Source organism: Canis aureus, chromosome 8, assembly GCF_053574225.1.
Source record: "Canis aureus isolate CA01 chromosome 8, VMU_Caureus_v.1.0, whole genome shotgun sequence".
Taxonomy (NCBI): Eukaryota; Metazoa; Chordata; class Mammalia; order Carnivora; family Canidae; genus Canis; species Canis aureus.
In genome coordinates, this window is record NC_135618.1 from 36,031,393 (window position 1) to 36,054,860 (window position 23,468).

At 46.7% G+C, this 23,468-nt stretch overlaps 2 protein-coding genes across 6 annotated transcripts in view; both read right to left on the reverse strand.

The window, feature by feature from the left end:
- Nucleotides 1-249, reverse strand: part of SLC16A4 (solute carrier family 16 member 4) — a 29,349-nt gene extending 29,100 nt beyond the window's left edge. For 2 of the 4 annotated variants that reach the window (XM_077905817.1, XM_077905816.1), the window contains exon 1: nt 53-244. The gene's annotated coding sequence lies outside the window, so the exon portion shown is untranslated. Of the gene's footprint in view, nt 1-52 lie in introns of all 4 variants that reach the window. The other 2 variants (XM_077905814.1, XM_077905815.1) reach the window with 2 other exon arrangements.
- Nucleotides 250-10,713: 10,464 nt separating this feature from the next.
- On the reverse strand, nt 10,714-15,507 carry LAMTOR5 (late endosomal/lysosomal adaptor, MAPK and MTOR activator 5). Of its 2 annotated transcripts, none has more exons than XM_077905819.1 (4): nt 15,360-15,507; nt 14,908-14,969; nt 11,422-11,539; nt 10,714-11,043 (listed from the first exon to the last, which is right to left on the reverse strand). In XM_077905819.1, the coding sequence occupies exons 1-4, from the start codon at nt 15,392-15,394 to the stop codon at nt 10,983-10,985; spliced, it is 276 nt and encodes a 91-aa protein (XP_077761945.1). In that variant the 5' UTR covers nt 15,395-15,507; the 3' UTR covers nt 10,714-10,982. The 2 variants fall into 2 exon arrangements, with proteins under 2 accessions (XP_077761945.1, XP_077761944.1); XM_077905818.1 differs by having other exon boundaries at nt 14,908-14,972; nt 15,360-15,440.
- Between the last annotated feature and the right edge of the window lie 7,961 nt (nt 15,508-23,468).

Genomic DNA, 23,468 nt, shown 5'->3' on the forward strand with positions numbered 1-23,468 from the left:
TCGGGTTTAGGAATTCCCTTTACTAAGCAGAGGCTAAAAGTTTTTATTTTACCTTTGATGTGGTATTCAGCAAAGGAATCCACCGATGAGGCAATCTGGGAAGAAAAATATACAATTTCCTACAAAGTTACTCTTTTTTAAAGGCCTTTCTTTCCGCTGTGAACACGTGAGCATTCTAAGTCTGTGAGGCTGGAGCCAACGCAGTCACTCCTGCCAGTGGACTTTACTTCCCGAGGGGAGGAGGAAAATGCGATTTGACATCATTCCAGGCCCTCCCTCCACCCATCTAGACTCAGAAAGTAGAATTTCACCCTAGGCTCAGAAGCAAGTATCAGAGTAAACCAAGTAGAAAATCCTTTTTGGTAACTAGTGTTAAATTAATCACACAAGGAAGCCATTACACAGCCGGGGCTCTAATGCCGAGGTGGTTCATGTAGGCAAACCAAAATCTAAGCCTGTAAATGCCTCGAAGTTACCAAATTAAAATGGGAAGGACAGGGGATCGCTGGGTGGCTCAGTGGTTTGGCGCCACCTTCAGCCCGGGGCGTGACCCTGGAGACCCGGGATCGAGTCCCACGTTGGGCTCCCTGTGGTGGAGCCTGCTTCTCCCTCTGCCTGTGTCTCTGCTTCTCTCTGTGTGTGTCTGTCATGAATAAATAAATAAAATCTTAAAAAAAAAAACCACTCACAACTTCCTTGCTTTGCATCCACCTTTTCTATATAAAAGCCTGTCCCTGAGCTCCTGTTGATAGAGTGCTACTAAATACTTCTGATTTAACAATGCCTGATTTGAACTGATTTTTGCTGAAATAAACTCTTAACCATATTTACTTAATATGCCTCAGTTTACCTTTTAACAGTTCTGGTATCAAAAAAAAAAAACAGTTCTAGTATCAGAAGAGGGAACAAAAGGAAACACCTGTGCACCCCAGGAACAAGGAGCAAGGGGTGCAGGTACCCCACAAGCCCAGAGCTTGAGGCTTTCTTGCTGCCTCTTCAGGTCAAGGGCAAGGCCCTCTTGGATCCTAGCTCCACTGCCTTCAGATTCCAAACTGTCAGCCTTTATTCAAGCATTTCTTTTTAGGGACTGGGTTCGACTTAAAAACTGGCCTGGCTCTGGGGACAGACAAGGTCCAACTTAAACTGGGCTGGGGTCCAGTGTGAGGCCTCAGGTAAATAAAATATGGTGTTAAAGCTGAACAGGGGGAACCCTGGGTGGCGCAGCGGTTTAGAGTGTCTCCGCCTCTCTCTCTCTCTCTGTGACTATCATAAATAAATAAAAATTAAAAAAAAAAAAAAAAAAGCTGAACAGGCAGCTTGGCCTTACCAAAGGTGATCAACCTTGGATGATGGTGGCCACAGTGGAGAACTTTTAATTTAGGTGAATGCATCCACTTATGTGGTTCCCTAGAGATAAAAGAGTCTTAGCCAAGCACTCACTATAAAAGGTAGGTGGAATACAATTTTTCCTCCTCTACGATTTCTGGTGACCAGAATGAGACCTCCTGGGACACCCCACTCACTCCAGAGCCTGCAGAGGGGATCCTGGAAAAACTGCTAGAAGCCAGCAGAGGGTGAGAATTCCTACCAAAGTGAGCTGTCCTGGACCTCTGTCTGTGGTGCCTGATCGAGAGGAAGGTAAGGTTCATGGTGTCCCTTCTTTCCGAGGTCAGACTGACAGGAGAAAAACATTTTTTTTAAATTTTATTTATTTATTTATTCATTCATGAGAGAGAGAGAGAGAGAGAGAGAGAAGGGCAGGCAGAGACGCAGGCAGAGGGATAAGCAGGCTACACGCAGGGAGCCCGACGCGAGACTCAATCCCGGGTCTCCAGGGTCACACCCTGGGATGAAGGCAGCGCTAACCGCTGAGCCCCCACCCCCACCCCTGGCTGCCCGAGAAAAACATTTGTGTAAGACTTACATCTTTGAATTGTGGCTCATGAATTTCTACTTGGACAGCAGTGGTTGGCAGTCTTTTCCTGGAGACAGCTACCTTTCCCCACTTTGTCTCATCTCTGTCCTGAGAGCTTGTTTGGCTCTTCTGCCCCTTGGGACCCTTGGAAGAGCAGGGAGCTCAACTGCAGGGCTGGAGGCCTTAAAACCATGGCGGGGCACCAATAGGGCTGCACCCTGAACGCACTAGTGTCCTACTGGCCATGGCTGGCTGTCAGAGGGATTCCCAGAAGTCTTCTGTACAATTCCTTTTGGGAATAAGTCTGGGTCTTGGGGGGCAATATCTCTTGCACCTTTTTTGGGGGCACCTCTTCTGTCCATAGTTAAGTCAGAAGAGGTTTGTTAGTTTGGGTTTTGAATTCACCTGATACGGATACCTTTGGTTTAAAAGAAAAAGAAAAGTATTTACTGTTTTTCTAGCTAAAAAGTGTTAATAAAATATTTGAAAGGTTTTTAGTGAGCTTTGTGGTCAGAAGTTGGCCAGATTGGAAGCTGATATTCAGAACCTGTGAGGAACTTTTTAAAAGGCCCTTTTCCTGGGGTGCCTGGGAGGCTCAGTCGGTTATTAAGCTCAGGTCATGATCGCAGGGTCCTGGGACTGAGCCCTCTGTCAGGCCCCCTCTCCCCCTGTCCCCCACTTCACGCTGGCTCTGTCTCTCTTGTGCTCTAGCTCTCTCAAATAAAAAAAAAGCTTTTTAAAAAATTAAAAATAAACAAATAAAAAGGCTGTTTTCCCTAAACTAAAGTGAAAGTATGTACCCAGAAGGGAAAAAAAAAATATTCCCAAGCTACTGTGAGAAGATTTACTAAATCATAAAGGCACATAGCTTTAACCCTAGAATATGAGAATCTTTTAATTTCCATCTTAGTTGAAATCCCCCTGATAAATAATAAGTAAAGCAGCAAATTGAAGATCATGTAAGTGGATGGGAGGGTCAGCTGGCCTCTCGATGACGTTCAGGGTGCAACCCAGTTCTCTGAGGAATCAAAAGCAACTGTACTGTCTTGACAAATCTCATCTTTACAAGAACAAAAATGTGGCTCTAGAAACAGTTCAAAGTCTGCCATCCATTTTACCACCCCCAAACCTCTCTTGTTCCTCTCAAAAAGCTTGTAGATACTGAAAAAACAACAACAACAACAACTGGATTTGGGGAATAAAAGTCCCTTTTCCTGGAATTTATATCTTTTCCCTGTGCCTTTGAGATGTAAATGTTCTACTTCGGTTCCCCAGGTACCCAGAGCCATTTCCTTGAAGTGCAGACTTCAGGGAGGTAATTCTTAACAGAAAAGACAAAAGAGAAATGGGAGTTGCCGGTGGGGGGCCCTGCTTGGAAAGTAGGAGAAAGTTATACGAGGTTAGGTTAAATGATGGTATTCACTGAATATCTACATTATCAAGTAAGATAAAATACTAGAATATTAATTATTGAACATAAATTTATTTACTTTTGGCTCCTTATGCAGAGGAACTGAAGATGTGAGTCTATTGGTATGTTTTATGTGACATTGAAAAATTTATGAGGAAGGCTACACTACTAGAAATTATCAAACGTATTTATAAATTCTCCAGTCCATGGAATGTTTAGCAGTCCACAATTGCTTACTTCTCTATTTTCATAAGAAATTAAGGATTCTTAAAAAAAAAAAAGAAAGAAAGAAAGAAGAAAGAAAGAGAAAGAAAGAAAAAGAAAGAAAGAAAGAAAGAAAGAAAGAAAGAAAGAAAGAAAGAAAGAAAGAAAGAAAGAAAAGAAATTAAGGATTCTGAGTTAAGGATTCTGAGTTAATTAATGTATAATTAAAACTTAGTATGGGTGAAAGGAAACAACTGTGTATGAAAAGGAGGGGGGGGATCCCTGGGTGGCGCAGCGGTTTGGCGCCTGCCCTTGGCCCAGGGCGCGATCCTGGAGACCCGGGATCGAATCCCACATCGGGCTCCCGGTGCATGGAGCCTGCTTCTCCCTCTGCCTGTGTCTCTGCCTCTCTCTCTCTCTCTCTGTGACTATCATAAATAAATAAAAATTTAAAAAAAAAAAAAAGAAAAGGAGGGGGGAGAGTAGAATGTATTTTTTTTTAAAGATTTTTATTCATTTATTCATGAAAGACACAGAGAGAGGCAGAGACACAGGAGGAGGGAGAAGCAGGCTGCATGCAGGGAGCCCGAAGTGGGACTCAATCCCAGGTCTCCAGGATCACGCCCTGGGCTGAAGGCGGGGGCTAAACCGCTGAGCCACCCAGGTGTCCCTAGAATATAGGTTTCTGGTAACTTGAAGATCATAACATTGAGCTGGGTAAGAATTTCCAAAACTAATGGAAAAACTGGATTAAAACAGAACAAGAATTGGGACACCTGGGTGGCTCAGGGATTGAGCGTCTGCCTTCTGCTCAGGGCGTGATCCTAAGTCCTGGGATCGAGTCCCCCGTCGGGCTCCCTGCATGGAGTCTGCTTCTCCCTCTGCCTGGGTCTCTGCCTCTCTCTCTGTGTCTCTCATGAATAAACAAGTAAAATCTTTTTTAAAAAATAAATAAAACAAAATAAATAAATAAATAAATAAAACAAAATAAATAAAACGAATTAACAACATGAGATTAAATGAATTTATAAGGATGATTATAATTTTTTTTTACAACTGTTTCTTTGAAACATTGCTGGTTCCTTAATGTTTTGTTTTCCAGATTTAAGGAAATCTTTTTCTCTTTAGTTATGATTTAAGGCAATTTGGTAAAGTATACCTTTGTAAACAGAATTGAAACAGTTTTTCTCCCTATCTGATCCGTCCCAAATTCAGAAATTTGTTGAATCATCTTATTTCATGACAATATAGTTATTTGCATAAGCTCAGTAACAATCTGTCCTTATAACAGGATATAATCGAAAACATTGGTTATGGGGACTGCTGGGTGGCTTAGTGGTTGAGCGTCTGCCTTTGGCTCAGGACGTGATCCCGGGGTCCTGGGATTGAGTCCCACGTCGGGCTCCCTGCGTGGAGCCTGCTTCTCCTTCTGCCTGTGTCTCTGCCTCTCTCTGCGTGTCTCTCATGAATAAATAAATAAAATCTTAAAAAAAAAAAAGACATTGATTAAGTTATCAAAGTTTTGACTGGAATGTCATTATTTGAGAATATGCATAAAACATGTAAGTAAAATATGCATAAAATATGCATTTGACCATGCAGTTTTAAGGAACTAAAGTTGATTTTATGGAGCCACTAAAGCCCTTTGGAAAAACTGGCCTAGTACCTTCTTTACAGCATTCCTAGCAGCCTGAGTGAGGAAGGTTACTTTGTGGCAGGCCCAGGAAGGTCCGGCTATCTTAGTGATGTAGTTTTGGAATCAAGGTGAGGTTTGGTAGGGTGAGGTCTGGAGCTGAGGACCAAGAAAGAATTCTTGAGACATCTTGGTGCAAAATGGTGGTTTTATTACAGCCCGGGGACAGGACCCAAGGGCAGGAAGAGCCGCTGCCCTGGACTAGTGAGGGGTGGCTGATTATATATCTGGGAGTTGGAGGAGGTGAGGAAAAGGGAGGATTTACATAGGGGCACCTGGTGGTTTTATGGTAGAGAGTCTGCCTTTGGCTCAGGTCATGATCCTGTTTTGGGATCAAGTCCCACATTGGGCTCCCTGCAGGGAGCCTGCTTCTCCCTCGGCCTAGGTATCTGACTCTCTTTGTCTGTCATGAATAAATAAATAAAGTCTTAAAAAAATAAAAGGGTTTACATATGCTAAAGAGGACCTACAAGATCCTGGAAGTCTTGCCATTGTCAAAGTGAGGTTGTTTTTCCCTCTAGCAAGGCATTAAGATAGTTGGGAGCTTCCTGGAGCTATGTCACAAATATCTCACCCAGGATTTGGAGGGGAGGGTGTGGTTTGCTGGGTGTGAGCCTGTGCTGTGTCCTCAGCTAGCCTTCTGCTCCCCACCATTTGGGACCTCAAAGACAGAGACATTAACCCAAATCTGTAGGTTTTCTAGGTGAAGTGTGATGATGAGGCCTTGACTTGGCGGATTCTTTTCTTTGAACTGGAGAGACTTTAAAAGTCAAATCTAAGATTTCTCATAATAACTTCCAGCAAAGCAGATTTAAAAAGAGCCTATATGATCAATCATTATTATTATTGCACCTGTGTAAGTAATTAGGGCAAGTCTAATGAGACTAGGCTTACTTGCAACAGATTACAGTTGACCCATGAACATGTAGGGGCCAAGGGCAGGCCACTACAAGATAGGCCACTTTATTTATTTTTTAAAAGTTTTATTTAAAAAATAAAATAAAATAAAAGTTTTATTTATTTATTCATGAGAGACAGAGGCAGAGACACAGGCCGAGGGAGAAGCAGGCTCCACGCAGGGAGCCCGACGTGGGACTCGATCCCGGGTGTCCAGGATCACGCCCTGGACTGAAGGCGGCGCTAAACCGCTGAGCCACCCAGGCTGCCCAAGATGGGCCACGTGAGCATAGATATTATTTTGAGTTAAAAGCAATCAAAACCCTTAAGATTCAGGAAAGGCTCCTTACTTCCCCTACAACTGCCGGCCTGTATCAGGAAGAGAGAGATTAACAGGTTCCTATTTACCTAAGAAACTTATCTATATAACCTTTGTTTTCCAAACACCTGTCACATTGCTAATGGCCTTTCTTCCTTTGTATCCTCAGAGCCCTATCCCTCAGGGCGTGAGCATCAGGTTGTCTCACGGTCTTTACAATTTTATGTCTGTAGATTCTCTATATTTATGACACTAAATTTTTCTGTTAATCTTACATCAGTTGATCTTTAGTCCAGCTAGAAGGACCTTGAAGGACATAGGAAATTCTTCCTCCCCAACAGAGGTCAGATTGTAGTGCTGTTCAGTCTTTGAAGTTTTGCTATCTACTTGTAAACCAGACTGGATCCTGAATTCTAGTTACCTCACAGATCTGGTTACAATTCTCCAAACTGACATTTCCAACCTTTTCCCCATCCTTTTGATTTTAAATCACTAAGAACAAGTAAGGACTTTGAACTTCCATGGACACCAGGTCCATCTTACCACCCAGATGGCAGCCAAATTTCAAGGACCAAAACCGTGGGTCCAGATCTCCAATTTGAAAGGGCTCCTTCAGTCTCTTGGAATTGCACACCAGCTGGAGATCTACAATTAAAATAGGCTAAGGAGGTTCCTTCCAGAAGCAGATAGCATCTTTAGGTGGACAGCTCTCCTGAGATCATGGATCAAAAAATTCATCTTCAGTATGAAACCTTTATTCTTCTTGACTTTCCTCAACTTCCTTTTTTTCTGTGTTAATGCACAGGGAGACAATGCTCAGTAATTCTGGCAACTATTGCTAAATGTACTGCCAATGCTGTGTAACAGAAGGCCCTAGGCTTCCTTCCCAGAGTGGTTTTAGATAATAGAATTGCTTTAGATTACCTGTTGGCTGAACAAGGAGGAGTCTCTACCTAGCAAGTATCTCCTGCTGTACCTGTGATAAGTTTTGGAATATACGTGAGGCCCGGAGCCGAGGACCAAGAAAGCATGCTTGAGAAGTCTTTGGTGCAAAATGGTGGTTTTATTAAAGCCCTGGGACAGGACTCGGGCAAGAAGAGCTACTTCCCCAGGTTTGTGAGGAGTGGCTGATTATATACTTGCAGAATTGGGACAGATGAGGAAAGGGAGATTTCAAAAGGATTTTCATATGCTAAGGAGCATCTACAGGATACTGGAGGTCTTGCCATTGCCAAGTTAAAGATTGTTCATCCCTCTAGCAAAGCATTAATATTAACACAATGGGAAGCTTCCAGAGGAATGTCACACATATCCCACCCTGGGAAACTTGGGGGGGGGGGGTGAAACCTGGGGGGGGGTGTCATTTGTGGGATATCAGCTTGTGCTTTGTCCTCAGTGGGTCCTCTGTTCCCCAACACCTGGATCAACGCACCTGGTATCGTAACAAATACAAAAAATGAACAAACCTCTTCGCTAAAGCAATAGGACACCATTAGACTGAAGAGGGTGCAAATGCTCAGGGAGCCTACAGAAGCAAACCCAACTCTAAGCCCATAAATGCCTGAAGGTTACAAGATTGTTACTTAAGGACAATCAAACACAGCAAACCGGGCTTTAAGCTATATATCTCCAATCAATAATTTCCTTGCTTCTGCATTTTCTCTATGAAAGCCTCTCCCCAAATTTCTATTGGCACAGTGTTCCTACTTCTGGTTCAGTGCTGCCCAATTCAAATCAGTCTTTGCTCAAACTCTTAAATTTGGGATCCCTGGGTGGCGCAGCGGTTTGGCGCCTGCCTTTGGCCCAGGGCACGATCCTGGAGACCCAGGATCGAATCCCACATCAGGCTCCCGATGCATGGAGCCTGCTTCTCCCTCTGCCTGTGTCTCTGCCTCTCTCTCTGTGTCTATCATGAATAAATAAATAAAATCTTAAAAAAAAAAAAACTCTTAAATTTTTCTTTATAGGATTATGCCATTCTTTTTTTTTCCTAAGATTTTATTTATTTATTTTAAGATTTTATTTATTCATGAAAAACAGAGAGAGAGAGAGAGAGAGAGGCAGAGACACAGGCAGAGGGAGAAGCAGGCTCCCTGCAGGGAGTGGATGTGGGACTCGATCCGAGGACCCCGGGATCACGCCGTGAACCATTGAGCCACCAAGGCATCCCAACTTTGTGGTTTTTTTAAGCATGAAGACTCTTGAGTCTGTTTTCAAACCTGTAAAATGTAGCTAATACTACTTTGCAAGTTTTCTGTGAGGACTGATAGAAGAAACAGAACCAGTAGATCCACCTGGATGTGCGTGCACGCGCGTACACACACACACACACACAAACACACACACACACCATCCTATTCCAGCAGCATACAATCACACACAATCCTACTTGAGTTGCAGCTCCGAACGGACTAGGAAATCAGCCATCTCCAACCCTCAGCTCTCTGCAGCCCTTCTTCCATCCATGAATGTGGGCGCACCATGCCCGACCTCGAAGGTTGTCACGGAGAACAAGGTATGTTCGTGTATGAATTTCATTCAATAAAGGCCAGGCTCTGTGCAGACCGAGCGGCTAGGTGTAGGCAGGGTGGCCGAGGATGCGGCATAAGGCGTGGGCAGGGGCTGGATCTCCCTGTGGGAGACACATGGACTTTAGGTCTTGTTCTAGGAGCAACGGGAAGTTTAGCACCGTGCCTGCTACAGTGAGGCCCTAATACACTGTTAGGAGGCGTGACCACCAGCGTATCTTGTTAGAAATTCAACATCCCTAAAGTCAAACCCAGCCATTTTTGCTCTGTAATTCTCCTGAGTTGACTGCTTCTTTCCAAAGAACCCAGTTGTTCCTAGCTCTAGATTATCCAGTAATCTCTAGCCCTGCATTCTTTTGTTCCCTTTCTGCCAATTTTTTATATTTTTATTTGATCCTGTGCTAGACTTTATTTTGCTGAGCCTATTCCTCTCTGAAATGGGGATAATAGCTTGTAAGATTAAATGAGCTAAATGCATGTAAATTGTTTAGCATGTGTCTAGTATGTAGCAAAAACTTAAAAGATTGGTTCTTATCACTCAGGGTTAAGAATTGGAAATACAGGGCAGCCCTGGTGGCTCAGCGGTTTAGTGCCGCCTTCAGCCTGGGGCCTGATCCTGCAGACCTGGGATGGAGTCCCTCATCCGGCTCCCTGCATGGAGCCTGCTCCTCCCTCTGCCTGTGTCTCTTCCTCTCTCTGTCTCTCATGAAAAAATGAATACAATCTTAAAAAAAAAAAAAAAAAAAAAAAGGAATTGGAAATACGTACTGAGGAAATTTTTCTGCTTGAAAAATAGTTTGGTCTACCTCAACAGATTAATCCTTAGGCTCAAATTTATTTGACTTACATATCCCAAATTCCATTCTGCTAACAAGATAAGGCCCAGGAAACTTTTTTTATTTTTTTAAATAAGTTATTTATTTATTCATGAGTCACAGAGAAAAGCAGGACATAATACGAGAGGGAGAAGCAGGCTTCATGTAGGGAGCCCAATGTGGGACTGGATCCCAGACCCTGGGATCACACCCTGAGCCGCAGGCAGACACTCAACCGCTGAGCCACCCAGGTGTCCTATTTTTATAATTTTATTAAAAGGGAGTCAAAGCCTATGGTGACTTCTCATTTAACAGATTCTTAAAAAAAAAAAAAAAAGATTTTATTTATTTGACAAAGAGAGAGCACAAACGGGGGGGGGGGGGGATCAGGGGAAGCAGACTCCCTGCTGAGCGTGAAGCCTGATGTAGGGCTCATTCCAGGACCCTGAGATCATAACCTGAGCTGAAGTCAGATGCTTAACTGACTGAGCCACCCAGAGGCCCTAAAGATTTTAAGTAACCTCTACACCCAACATGAGTTTCAAACACACAACCCTGAGATCAAGAGTCACAAGCTCCACTGACTGAGTCAGACAGGCACCCCTGAGTTGGGAGTCTTAAATCCAAAAGGTTTTTCTGCAAATCCCTTAGTTACACAAATGCAAAATGGGGCAGCTAAGAGTACATACCATGTAGGGTCATCAGTGAGAATGAGTTCCTGGTACAAGTACTTAGTGATATTAGCTATATTGTTGTTATGGGGTGGGCTTGTTAATTATAGGCTTAATTTGTTTTAAATATCTATGGACACTGTGTGAGGATGTGTGTAGTTCGGGAAGCTTCTTCTGAAAAAGAAGAGTAAATAGAAAAAAAAAAAAAAAAAAAAAAGAACATTTGATAAGAATTTAAAGAATCCAGAAAAGATCCAAGCTTTCCTCTGACCAGATTTATTGAACATAAGAAAACTCTACGTACAAAGTGACCTGGACATGCTGCTTCAAAACATGATCCTTTCTTACTAATGTTCTGATAAGTCAGTCCATTGGGTGTCCAAAAGCAGTTTACTCTAAAATTAACAGAAAAGTGCCCAATGCACACTAAATAAATGGCCTAACTATTGGAACTTTAGTCGTTCTACAAGATAATCAACGTAGGTAGGATGGAGCCTCTACAACAGGCTGCTGGAGAACTGATGAGACGTCAAGAGGCCATTTTGTGCACTGCTACCGTGATGCCGTCATGCTTCTGGATCATAATGTTCCTGAAAGACAAAGCGAAAGATATTCAGTAAAATGTTGTAAGTGGGAGACTGTTGAAGATTAAACATGCTGTTTGGTTTAGGACACAACTAAAAAAAAATATTTATCATTTTTTTATATACAAAAGCAATATATCAACACAAAAATTTGGGAAAGAGAAAAATATAAAATATGAAAAATTAAACGAATCTATAATCCTACTGCTCAGAGACAACCACTACTATGTTGTTACCTACATGTATATCATACACACATTTACCTACATGTATATCATGCACACTTTTTTTCTCTTTTTACAAAGCTGTGATCATACTCTGCATAGTTCCGTATTCCTCTTTCACCATTTATAAAAAGGAAAGGATCTGCTAACAACTACTTACCCATTATCTGACTCTAGACACACCACAGGAATATCAGTGGGGTCTGAGGTCAGCTTAGCTGCTTGCTGGGCTAGAACAGATATCACCCCAGCATGCTCATCGGACAGGGTCCCACGGCCTGGAAGACAGAGATGTCACCAGGTCACTAATTGTCCAAAAAGGAGTCTAGAGCTATAATAGTACCTCTCATTGACTTACTCACAAAAAGAAGGCTCAGTTCACGGTCTTTTAGGTTAGGTACCGAAATGAAATGATTTTGTCTTGATACTAAGCTGGTTACATAAGTAAGGAAGCCAGAGACAGTTCTTAAATCAATAAAGCATCAGGAGACACTCAATTTTCAATCATTCTCATCACCATCTCTAAACACCTCCTCACGCATATAAGGAAGCTGTAATTGAAATCCATCTGAAAGCCATAAACTCATTTTACAGGAACCTTTCTGAAACCAAGACACTCAGAGGTGAATTTGACAAAAAGCAGTCAGAAAGGGCAAGAGACTCTTGAAACTAATTCCTCATGTGACATCTCATTTCCTTTTAGTGAGCTCAACCTCAGAGGAGTTCAGCCCTAAGATCACCTTGACAGTGTATATGAGAATATTCTGTTATTTCTACTAGAGTAAGCTGGCTGTTTTCAAATATCAACATAACTGTTTTTTGTTCATGTTTGTTTTAGCCTGTAGATAACTAAATCTTGGGGTGCCAGATACCATTATTTCCACATAGGAAGGTGGCACAAGGGGATCCCTGGGTGGTGCAGCGGTTTGGCGCCTGCCTTTGGCCCAGGGCGCGATTCTGGAGACCCAGGATCGAATCCCACTTCCGGCTCCCTGTGCATGGAGCCTGCTTCTCCCTCTGCCTATGTCTCTGCCTCTCTCTCTCTGTGAGACTATCATAAATAAATTAAAAAAAAAATTAAAAAAAGAAAAGGGAGGTGGCACAAGCTCACCTGCCTGGAACTATGGCAGGTAACAGACACGCCACTATAGCAGTCAGTGGATTTTTTTTTTTTTTAAGATTTTATATTTTTTTATTCATGAGAGACACAGAGAGAGAGAGAGAGAGGCAGAGACACAGGCAGAGGGAGAAGCAGGCTCCATGCAGGGAGCCCGATGCGGGACTCGATCCCAGGACTCCAGGATCACACCCTGGGCCGAAGGCAGGCGCTCAATCACTGAGCCCCCCAGATGTCGTTGTGCCTCAATTTATCTGCCTCACAGGGATGTTAGGAGGATTAAATGAGTCAATTTGGGGAAGGCACTTAGAATGGTGGTTGGCACGTAATAAGAGCTTAATAATGAAATTCTATAATTACTGTCATTAAACAAAAACCCAGTACAGAGATCCTGGCTCAGAGTAGCCTTGGCAGCTCACATCCTTTCCACCTGCGTCAACCAACTGCCCTCCATCTTCACTGCCCAAGGCCTGGCTGCTTAGCACCAGTCTTTGCGCCATGGGGGCCTGGATGAGGGCTGCCTGTATAGTGATGAGCCTCCTCTGACGTGAGAGGGAATCAAGGACCGTATTTTTTATATCTTAAAACTTGATGACAACAATGACCCAAAAAAGCTCTAGGTAAATTCCCACGTAATGAAAGATCAAATGGCTTTAGACCATTTGGATCAAGTGGAGATTATCATGGCCATGCAAGATGACTTTAGGTTTGAAATTCCTGAGACAGATGTGCAAAAGTTAATGTGTGCACAAGAAATTAAAGGTCACACTAGGGATAAGGAGGTACATGAATAAAGTATCAGACCCCCTTTCTTCACTGAGAGAAGACAAGGAAGATACGGGTGTCTGGAAGTGAGAATGTGTTTTGGCATTACCTGACTTTAAGGGAGTAATTCTGTTAGACTTGTATTTAAACTGTCTAAAAGGGACACTTGGGTGGCTCAGTGGTTGAGCCTCTGCCTTCGGCTCAGGGTGTGATTCTGGGATCCAGGGATGAGTCCTGCATCGGGCTCCCTGCAGGGAGCCTGCTTCTCCCTCTGCCTGTGTCTCTGCCTCTGTCTCTCATGAATAAATAAATAAAATCTTAAAAAAAATTAAATTGTCTAAGAGTTTGTGCCCTTTGAAAGTAAATCTATACAACCAACCAATCAACCGATGCAATCCAGTAAAGAAACTGAGGCTCAGAAACACTATTTTTGGTTCAAGTTCACACTATTAAGCAAGAGGAAGAACAGGGGGCTGAACCCAAGTGTGTTCAACTCTGAAGGTCCTGTTTTTACTGCCTACTCTCTTACTGGTAAGTGTAGTTGGATTTCAAAATAGCACCGCCCATCTCGCTGGGTTATTGTGAAAATTAGAGATAAACTGCGCCAAGCCTGGTAGTCTGTAGACATTTAACAAATGGTACCTGATGTTACTATCTGCTAGACCCAATTTAAAATAATTCAAATTAAAAAATAATAATTCAAATTCTATTTTAGTAGAAACAATTTTGTAGTGCCAGAACTGCAAAAACATGTCTACCTTCATAAATACCAATTGAAAAATTTTAATTTTCTCTTTCTTTTTTTTCTTTTTTCTTTTTTTTTAATGATAGTCACAGAGAGAGAGAGAGGCAGAGTCATAGGCAGAGGGAGAAGCAGGCTCCATGCACCGGGAGCCCGACGTGGGATTCGATCCCGGGACTCCAGGATCGCGCCCTGGGGCCAAAGTCAGGCACCAAACCGCTGCGCCACCCAGGGATCCCAATTTTCTTTTTTCTTTTTTTTTTTTTTAAATTTTATTTATTTATGATAGTCACAGAGAGAGAGAGAGAGAGAGAGAGGCAGAGACACAGGCAGAGGGAGAAGCAGGCTCCATGCACCGGGAGCCCGATGTGGGATTCGATCCCAGGTCTCCAGGATCACGCCCTGGGCCAAAGGCAGGCGCCAAACCGCTGCGCCACCCAGGGATCCCCCAATTTTCTTTTTTTAAAAAAAGATTTTATTCCTTTCAGAAAGACAGCACCAGAAGGGGAGAGGGGCAGAGAGAGGAGGAGCAGGTTCCTGCTCAGCAGGGAGACCGACCTGGGGTCAATCCCAGGACCTGCGCCCCGGCTCAGCACTCAGAGCAGAAGGCAGGTGCCGCCTGAGCCGCCCAGGCGCCCCGGGAAGGTCTCCCCTTTCTTTTTTTTTTTTTAAATTTTTATTTATTTATGATAGTTACAGAGAGAGAGAGAGAGGCAGAGACACAGGCAGAGGGAGAAGCAGGCTCCATGCACCGGGAGCCCGATGTGGGATTCGATCCCGGGTCTCCAGGATCGCGCCCTGGGCCAAAGGCAGGCGCCAAACCGCTGCGCCACCCAGGGATCCCTTTTTTTTCTTTTTTTTTTTTTTTAATTTTTATTGGTCTCCCCTTTCTAATCCCGTGTGGAGACAGAGTCCCTCTGACAGAGGTGCCCCTCGGGTGGCAGGCCAGCGGGAGGTGCGCGGGGAGGGGAGAGGGGCTAGGCTCCCGGCCCTCCCCCGGGGGGCGCACGGCGGGGACTTACAGCCCAGGTTCAGTCCTTGCGAGTCCGTGCACAGGACGCCCACGATGGAGGGGTTCTTCATGCTGCTTCCGGGGGCCGCGGGGGAGGGAAGCACAGCGGGTCAGAAACGGGGTTAAGTGCTCGGCGCCGCGCCTGCGGGGGCCCTGCAGACCAGGCTCGCGCTCTACGGGCGCGGCAGTGCGTCTGCGTAGGCGCCCTCCAGGGCAGGGGCGTCGCGGTGACCTGGGGTCAGCCTGGCGCCCGAGCCAACGTGTCTGGGGGGACGGGGGCGCTGTGCCCCGGGCTCGGGCTGGGCGCGGGGCTGCGGCCGGAAGCCCTGAGGGGCGCCTGTCGCCCGTCGCCCGCCGCCCGCGGGGAGGAGCGGGTCGGCCGCTCGGGGCGGGGCGGGCCGCGCGGGACTTCCGGGTGCCTCCGCCGCGACCTCGGCACGGGCCGCGGGCCGCACGACTCACGTGTCCTCCAGGTGCTGCTCCAGGGTGGCCTCCATGCCGCCGCCGCCGCCGCCGCCTCAGCCCCGGCCGGGAGCGTCGGGCCACGTGACGCGACCGGCGCCCCGGGGACGGCGCCACCAGAGGGACAAACTTCGCCGCCCCTCCGCCCGCGGTGCCCAGGCGCGGCCCGCCCCGCCCGTCCCCTTCTCGCGCCAGAGCAGATCAGAGGGAGCAGGAGAGGAGCGGCCACGCAGTGCCGGGCGCCGCCCCGGGCTCAGGCCGCGACCTGAGCCCCGACCTGAGCACCTGAGCAGGGGCCGGGGCCTAGTCCTCTTGGCCCCCCGGGGCGCCCCGGATTAATACAGTCTTAAAAAAAAAAACCTCTTGGAGAATATTCTTTCAGCCCATTGCCTGCAAGTGTATGCTCTTATTCATTTTTTTTCTTTTTTTAGGCAAAATTGACACAATACTGGACATGCAGTTATGTAGCTGGCCTTTTTCACAGAATTTAGCATAAATGTCTTTCCATGTCAGTAAGTATCCATTTACATCTGTTGTAGTAATTACAAAATACTCCATAGTATAGTTGTGCCATAAATGATTTAAGTGAACCCTTATTAGTGTCCAGTTAGTCTGTCAGTTTTGGGGGGAGGGCTGGGTACTACATACCGCATAAGTATCCTTGTAGCTGAATATTTGTGCACGTTAAATTTTTCCTTATGATAAATTACTAGGATGGGATTCCTGGGTCGAAGGCTACATCCCCAGCTGATAGTGAGACTCGCAGCTTCCTTAAAACTCAATGTTGTAATTCAGGAGTTTCAGACTTTTACCTAGAAAAATTATTTATGTTAACATAGTTTGGGCCATTTAAATTTTAAAAAAATTAAAGTTTAGGAAAAGCAGCTTAAAACTATCTTTGAAAGAGCATTAAAAACTTTGTCCTCGGGGATCCCTGGGTGGCTCAGCGGTTTAGCGCCTGCCTTCGACCCAGGGTGTGATCTTGGAGTCCCAGGATCGAGTCCCACATGGGGCTCCCGGCATGGAGCCTGCTTCTCCCTCTGCCTGTGTCTCTGCCTCTCTCTCTCTCTTTGTGTCTGTCATGAATAAATAAATAAAATCTTAAAAAAAACAAAAAAACCCACAAAACTTTGTCCTCTGCCCTCCTAAGTCCCGCGGGCCGGAAGCTTGGCTCTGCGGCAGCGCCCCCTACGGCCCAACGCGCTGTAAAGCTTACGGTTCTAGGACTTCTCCCTGGTTTGTGACCTCCCCGGCAGAGGTTACAAATTATATCTCCTGTGTAATTCTAACTTGAGCCATATTTGTAATTTTTTTCTAAATTTTTAAACATTTTTCTTCTTCTTTTTTTTTTTTTTTTATTAATGAGAGACACAGAGAGAAAGGCAGAGACACAGGCAGAGGGTGAAGCAGCTCCCTGTGGGGAGCCGGATGCGAGACTCAATTCCAGGACCCCGACCTGAGCCAAAGGCAGACACTCAACCACTGAGCCACCCAGGTACCTCATTCATTGCACATTTCAATTCCAATTGGCCACATTTCAACTGTTCAGTAGCCACTTGTGGCTAACAGCTACCAGATTGGCTAACGCAGCTGCAGGGAACCTCTGATTCTCTCAAAGCCAGACAGTGCTGGCCCACACATCCTTGCCACCCCAGAGGCAAGAGGGCAGACAAGTCCACCCTACCCCTCTCCCTGCCCTGTTGCTGTCCCCCCCTGCGAGGTGGGCAGAAGGAGCAGGCCGCTGGTATAGGCTGGGGAGGTGCTGGGGGAAGGGGAGACTGCTGGAGGCATGCCTGACCCCACACAGTTTTCCACATTCATCATTTGGTGGGGGTATTTCATCATTCTTTTTCTCAGTTTTCAGTGCTGAATCCACTTCTGGGGTGACAGGAAAAGCCCCATACTCAAGTACTTCCCTCATTGCATTGTAATTCTTTATATGCCTACTTTTCAAAGACAGGGAGGTGTCTCCTCCGTTTCTGCATCCTGAGCATTGTAGAGCACAATAGGATTCAGTATTTATTGAAGAATCTCGATGGGCCTTTTTTTTTTTTTGAAGGTTTTATTTATTTATGAGAGAGAGAGAGAGGCAGAGACACAGGCAGAGGGAGAAGCAGGCTCCATGCAGGGAGCCTGACATGGGACTCGATCCCCGGTCTCCAGGATCACAGCCTGGGCCGAAGGCAGGCGCTAAACCGCTGAGCCACCCAGGGATTCCCCCCCACCTTTTTTTTTTTTTTAATATTTTTATTTCTTTATTCATGAGAGACACACAGAGAGAGGCAGAGACACAGGCAGAGGGAGAAGCAGGCTCCCTGCGGGGAGCCGGTTGTGGGATTCAATCCCAGGACCCGGGATCAGGCCCTGGGCTGAAGGCGGTGCTAAACAGCTGAGCCACCCAGGTTGCCCTTGATGGGTCTTTTGGGAAAGGAACTATAAGTGGTGAGGTACCTGGCTGGCTCAGTTGAAGGAGTGTGCAACTCTTGATCTAGGACTTGTCAGTTCGAGCCCCATGTTGGGTGTAGAGATTACTTAAAAAAACAAAGAAAAAAGCAAAACTTTTAAATCTTGAACTTTTGCCACACTTATCCTCATCTTCCTCCTCTCCTCCATAAAACAAGCTCTTAAAATCAAAGTCCCAGGAGGGCCCAGCAGAGAATGGCCATGCCCACATATCCTGACTGGCGAGTTGGAGGTGAGAAGCACAGTTGGGGCAACCAGACCTTCTAGGTCCTCTTGCTGCTGTTGGCCTCAGAGACCCTGGCCCCTCTTCCTTCACCTCTCAGGAGCAGAGCCCTCCTGGGGGCTCCACTGAGGATGCACAGCTCTGGTAGAGGGTCTGGTTCTCCCTTGGTCCTATAGGTCTGCTATCCCAGGCCAACCGTTGGTCACTCTGGCAGTGCTTAATATCACAGGCCTGCGGTGGAATGAGCCGGAAACCTGACTGGGGAATGGGCCCTGGTGTGCCACTAGGGGGCACCACGGCCATGGAAAACTGCTCAGGCTGGAGGATAACAGGTGAAGGGAAGCAATCCGCACATCTGAGCTGGTGCAGCTGGATGAGGGGAGCCTTGTGCTTCAGAGGGACAGAGGTAGAACTGCATCCTGGCTTGGCTACTGCTTCCCTGTGTGACCTCTGAGCTTCAGGGGCTCATCTGTAGGTTGACAGCACCAGTGCGCGCCTCATGCGGCGGTGGGGAGGATTCTATGAGGTACTTTACAGAGGAGGAGCTGACACACTGTGGGAGTCAGTAAGTGAGCTCTGCTAAATCTGAGTAAGAAGCTCTGTTGTTTCCTCAGATTGTTTACAGTCCAGGTGAGGACACCCATGAGAAGCTAGGGAGAGTTCCAAAGAGTACCTTTGGCTAAAGGTATGAGCCAAATACTGAGGTATACCTTGAGCAGCTGAGTTCATGGGGCAGCGAGGTCACAGGGCCAGATTCACACAGCTGCTCTGCAGAGCTGTGCTAAATGCCATAACTCAATATGCGTCATTACACCTCTGTGTGGTAAAGGAATTAGAAAATACAGGGAGAGGAAAAAATCCCCTGAATTCCTAGCCCTAACCCCAATGACATGAATGTGACAGAATGGGGTAGGATTTGGGTAGGGCGGAGCCAGGGAAGGGCGGGTCACAAGGGTCGCCAGAGTGTTGCTGCTAAAACATCTCGCTCCATGGGAGCCACCAGGTGGGACGCTGGTCCCCGCCTTCTGACAGGGGCACCACCAGAGGCCTGAGTCCTAGACCCAAAGCCTGACTAAGAGCAGTAATACCATTCACAGCTCACGTACGTGAGGACAGCAGGGTTCTGCTCATGTCATAGGCCTTACTGGTCCTCACAGTCTTTTTTGTTTTGTTTTGTTTTTAGTAGAATATTTATGTTTTACTAAAAGTTTCTTTTAAAGATTCAGTATAGTTAACATAAGTGTGATATTAGTTTCAGGTGTAAGTACGGTGATTCCAAACTTCTATACATCACCTGGTGCTCATCACAAGTGCCCTCCTTAAACCCTGTCACCTGTTTCACCCATCCCCCCACCAGCTCCCCTCAAGGAACCATCAGTGTGTTCTCTAGAGTTAAGAGTCTGTTTCTTTTTTTTTTTTTAAGATTTTTATTTATTTATTCATGAGACACACAGAGAGAGAGACAGAGACACAGGCAGAGGGAGAAGCAGGCTCCATGCAGGGAGCCTGATGTGGGACTTGATCCTGGGACTCTAGGATCACACCCTGGGCCGAAGGCAGCACCGAACTGCTGAGCCACCCAGGCTGCCCAAGAGTCTGTTTCTTGGTTTGTTTCTCTCTCTCTCTTATTTTTTCCTTTTGCTTGTCTGTTATATTTATTAAATTCATTCCATTAGTGAGATCTTATGGTATTTGTCTTTCCCTGACTTATTTTGCTTAGCATAGTACTCTTTGGTTCTATCCATGTCCTTGCAAATGGCAAGATTTTGTTCTTTTTGTGGCTGAGTAATATTCTATCATATAGTCCTCACAACTTTTTTTTTTAATTTTATTTCTTTATTCATGAGAGACACCGAGAGAGAGACAGAGACACAGGCAGAGGGAGAAGCAGAGAGAGAGAGAGAGGCAGAGACACAGGCAGAGGGAGAAGCAGGCTCCATGCAGGGAACCCCATGTGGGACCCAACCCCAGGACCCTAGGATCACGACCTGAGCTGAAGGCAGACGCTCAACCACTGAACCACCCAGGTGCCCAGTTCTCACAACTTTTTGAAGTAGCTCCTATCACTTCTCTCCATTTTACAGTTTAAAACCCCCTAAGGCTCAGAAGGTCAGTCCTTGCTCAAGATCACTCTGCTTTTAAATGATGGAGCCTCACTGTGGACTCCCCTACTATGTGGCCTCAACTTCTCTCACTTCATTGGTGACACAATCCTGGAAAGGTTAAGAGGGCTTTGGAGGCCCCATCTAGATCTCCTGTTCTCTGGGGAAGAAACCTGAGGCTCAGAGAGGGGAAATGGCTGATTTAGAACTTGAACTTCATACTCTTCACCTTTTACCCAGGACTCTAACTATATTGTGCTACCTGAGGCTGTTTTTTTTTTTTTTTTTTTTTTTTTTTTAAGATTTATTGATTTATTCATGAGAGACACAGACAGAGAGAGAGGCAGAGACACAGGCAGAGGGAGAAGCAGGCTCCTCCCAGGGAGCCTGATGTGGGACTCAATCCTGGATCCTGGTATCATGACCTGAACTGAAGGCAAGCACCCAACCACTGAGCCACCCAGGCGTCCCTGGAGGCTGTTTTAGAGCTGTAGTTAAACCAACATCAGAGACCTCCATTGTTACAAGTTGAATTGTGTCTCCCTAACATTCGTGTGTTGAAGTCCTAGCTCCCAGTACTTCAGAATGGGACCTTTTTGGAAATAGGGCTTTCAGTGATAATCCTTGAAATCAGGGCATTACAATGGACCCTAATTCCATATGACAGGTGTTCTTGTACAAAGGGAAAATTTGGACACAGAGACGTTCCTGGAGGGGACAGTGATACAGGGAGATACAAGAAGAAGACTGCCATCTGCAAGCTAAAGAGGGGTCTGGAACAGATTCTTTCCTCACAGACATCAAAAGAAACCAACCCCACTGACACTTTGGCTTTGGACAGCTGGCCACCAGAACTGTGAGACAATAAATTTTTTTTTTAAGATTTTATTTATTTATTCATGAGACACCACAGAGAGAGAAGCAGAGATACAGACAGAGGGAGAAGCAGGCCCCATGGAGGGAGCCTGACATGGGACTTGATCCCAGGACCCCAGGATCAGGCCCTCGGTGGAAGGCGGTGCTAAACCGCTGAGCCACCGGGGCTGCCCCTCTTCCCCAGCTTTTGCTCTCTCTCTGTCTCTCTCACTCTCTGTCTCTCAAATAAATAAATAAAAGCTAGAAAAAAAAAGTCGGAATTGGGTACTGTCTCCCAAAGTGTACAGCTGAGTCCCAATCCTGGAGGACACAAGCAAAACATATTTTAGATGACTCAGGGTAGGCTAAAGAAGTTCCAGCTTAGGAAGCTATTTTCCTGATGCTTTAGTAATTTTACTATTGAGAATAAATGAGATGCAGACTTCCATATCCAAGCCTTCATTAGATGCCCAGTCAATGCAGCCATGACAAATGGGAATGAAGCCCTTATGAATAAAAAAAATGATCAACCCAGTATAAAAAATTGTCGACCAGAGAAAAGAAAATTTAGAGGAACTGATACAATATCTTGCCCTTAACTTGACTGTCTGTATCCCACATCAAATCAGCCTTAATGTCAACATTTATCGGCCTTGGAATTGTGTAAATGAAATAAATACCGACAACGAACGGAAAAGAAATGACCTGTGTTAAAATGTACTTGCTGTGCAGGCTTGTGTACTGGGGCTTTGAATGCTGCTTGGCCTCTGGCTTCCTGGGCCACCAGGCGGTTACCGACAGCCTCCCCGGGCGCCTTCGGGAGGCCTGTGGGCTCACCATCCGCCCTGCGACCCTAACCCCGTGGAGAAGCCCCGTGGGGTCGGGAGGTCCTTTCCCCGACAGTGTTGCTCTACCTTTATTTAGCCACGTGGGCTTCAGGCGTGCCGTCCTGCTGTCACGGCCTTTGGTTCGCCTCTTGGAAGGCCTTGCCCCAGTCTCTGGGCGCCCTGGTGCCCCCCAGCCCACGGAGGCGAGCGGAGCAGCTGGCCGGGCTGCAGGGCTGTGGCGGCCACTGGGGACTGGGGCGCCGACCCAGCCCGGGTGTCCCCGCAGGGGGTCGGCCTGGTGTCCCTGAGGGGCTGCACCGGTGCCTCCAGCCTGCCCTGCCCGCCTGCCCCGCAGCCCGCGGCCCCGTGCCACCTGTCCGGGGGACCTAGCCCGCAGCCGGGACGTCCTGGGGCCACCCCTCCGTGGCCTCCCTTGCCAGCAAGTGCAGTGTTCCCGGAGTGGTCACACGCCGGGCTTTAGGGCAGTGGAGGCGGGGGAGGGAGCGTGCTGCGCTCTCCACCGAGGTGACACTGCCCGTGTCCTCGGAAAGGCATTCCTAGGGCAGCAGGACCTTTCAAGTGTCCCCCCGCCAGAGGGCTTCATGCTTTGCAACCTCCTGCTCCCTGCAGGGGGGAAGGGAGCGCTCTCCCCCTTTCTTCTGCCTGAGGCCCGTTGCTGGGAATTCCAGAACATTGGTGATTGTGCCTTGTGCTCTTAGACATAAGGGCCGCCCTGGCTAGGCTGTGCGCCAGCTCGCCCAGGCCGCACTGTCAGTCTACACTTCATTTCCTCCGGGGATTTTGCGGTCCTGGTTCACCAGATTCCGAGCAGGGAGCACGAGTGGTAAGTCAGGCAGAGCTTCCCTAGGAAAGGATCCTGGGTTCTATGCAGCAAATAGGGCAGATAATGAAAAATAAAGCCCTAGGTTTTATTCTGAGTAGGAGAAAGCTTTCAGACCAATGATCATTGCCCATGATGGCCTGCATGTCTGGCCCTGCCTGGAGCCCGAGACCAGCACTGCCATTTCCAGGCCCCCGGGTTCTCAGACAGGACTCAGTGGGGCGGCATTGGTCCCTCCCCAGGCCTGTCAGGGACAGACAGAGCTGCTTCTGGGAAGGAGAAGATGAGAGAGGGGGGAGCAGGAGGACGAAGAGAGAAACTCCGAACTCTCACAGCCAAGGCCTTTTCAGAACTGGAGTGTGTGGTCCTCACTCCCCATGGTCCCTAGAAAAGCATCTGGCCCACACCAGGTGTTCAGTAAAGTCTGTTATAGTAAAGAAGGAACCCTGCGGGAGACCCCAGAGCAAGCTGACCCTCTACACGCCTTCATCTGTGCAGTATTCCAGCTCCCAAGGAGCCAGTACAAATGGTGGCGATCTTAGCTCTCAATAGCAGGGAAGATGGTGGATGGTCTCCCTAACTTACTGTTACAGATTTCCTCTCTCTCTCTCTCTCTCTTTTTTTAAAGATTTTGTTTATTTATTCATGAGAGACACAGGGAGAGGCAGAGACAGGAGAAGCAGGCTCCATGCAGGGAGCCTGATGTGGGACTCGATCCTGGGACCCCAGGGTCACAACCCAAGCCAAGGCAGACGCTCAACTCCTGAGCCACCCAGGGATCCCAGATTTCCTCTTTTT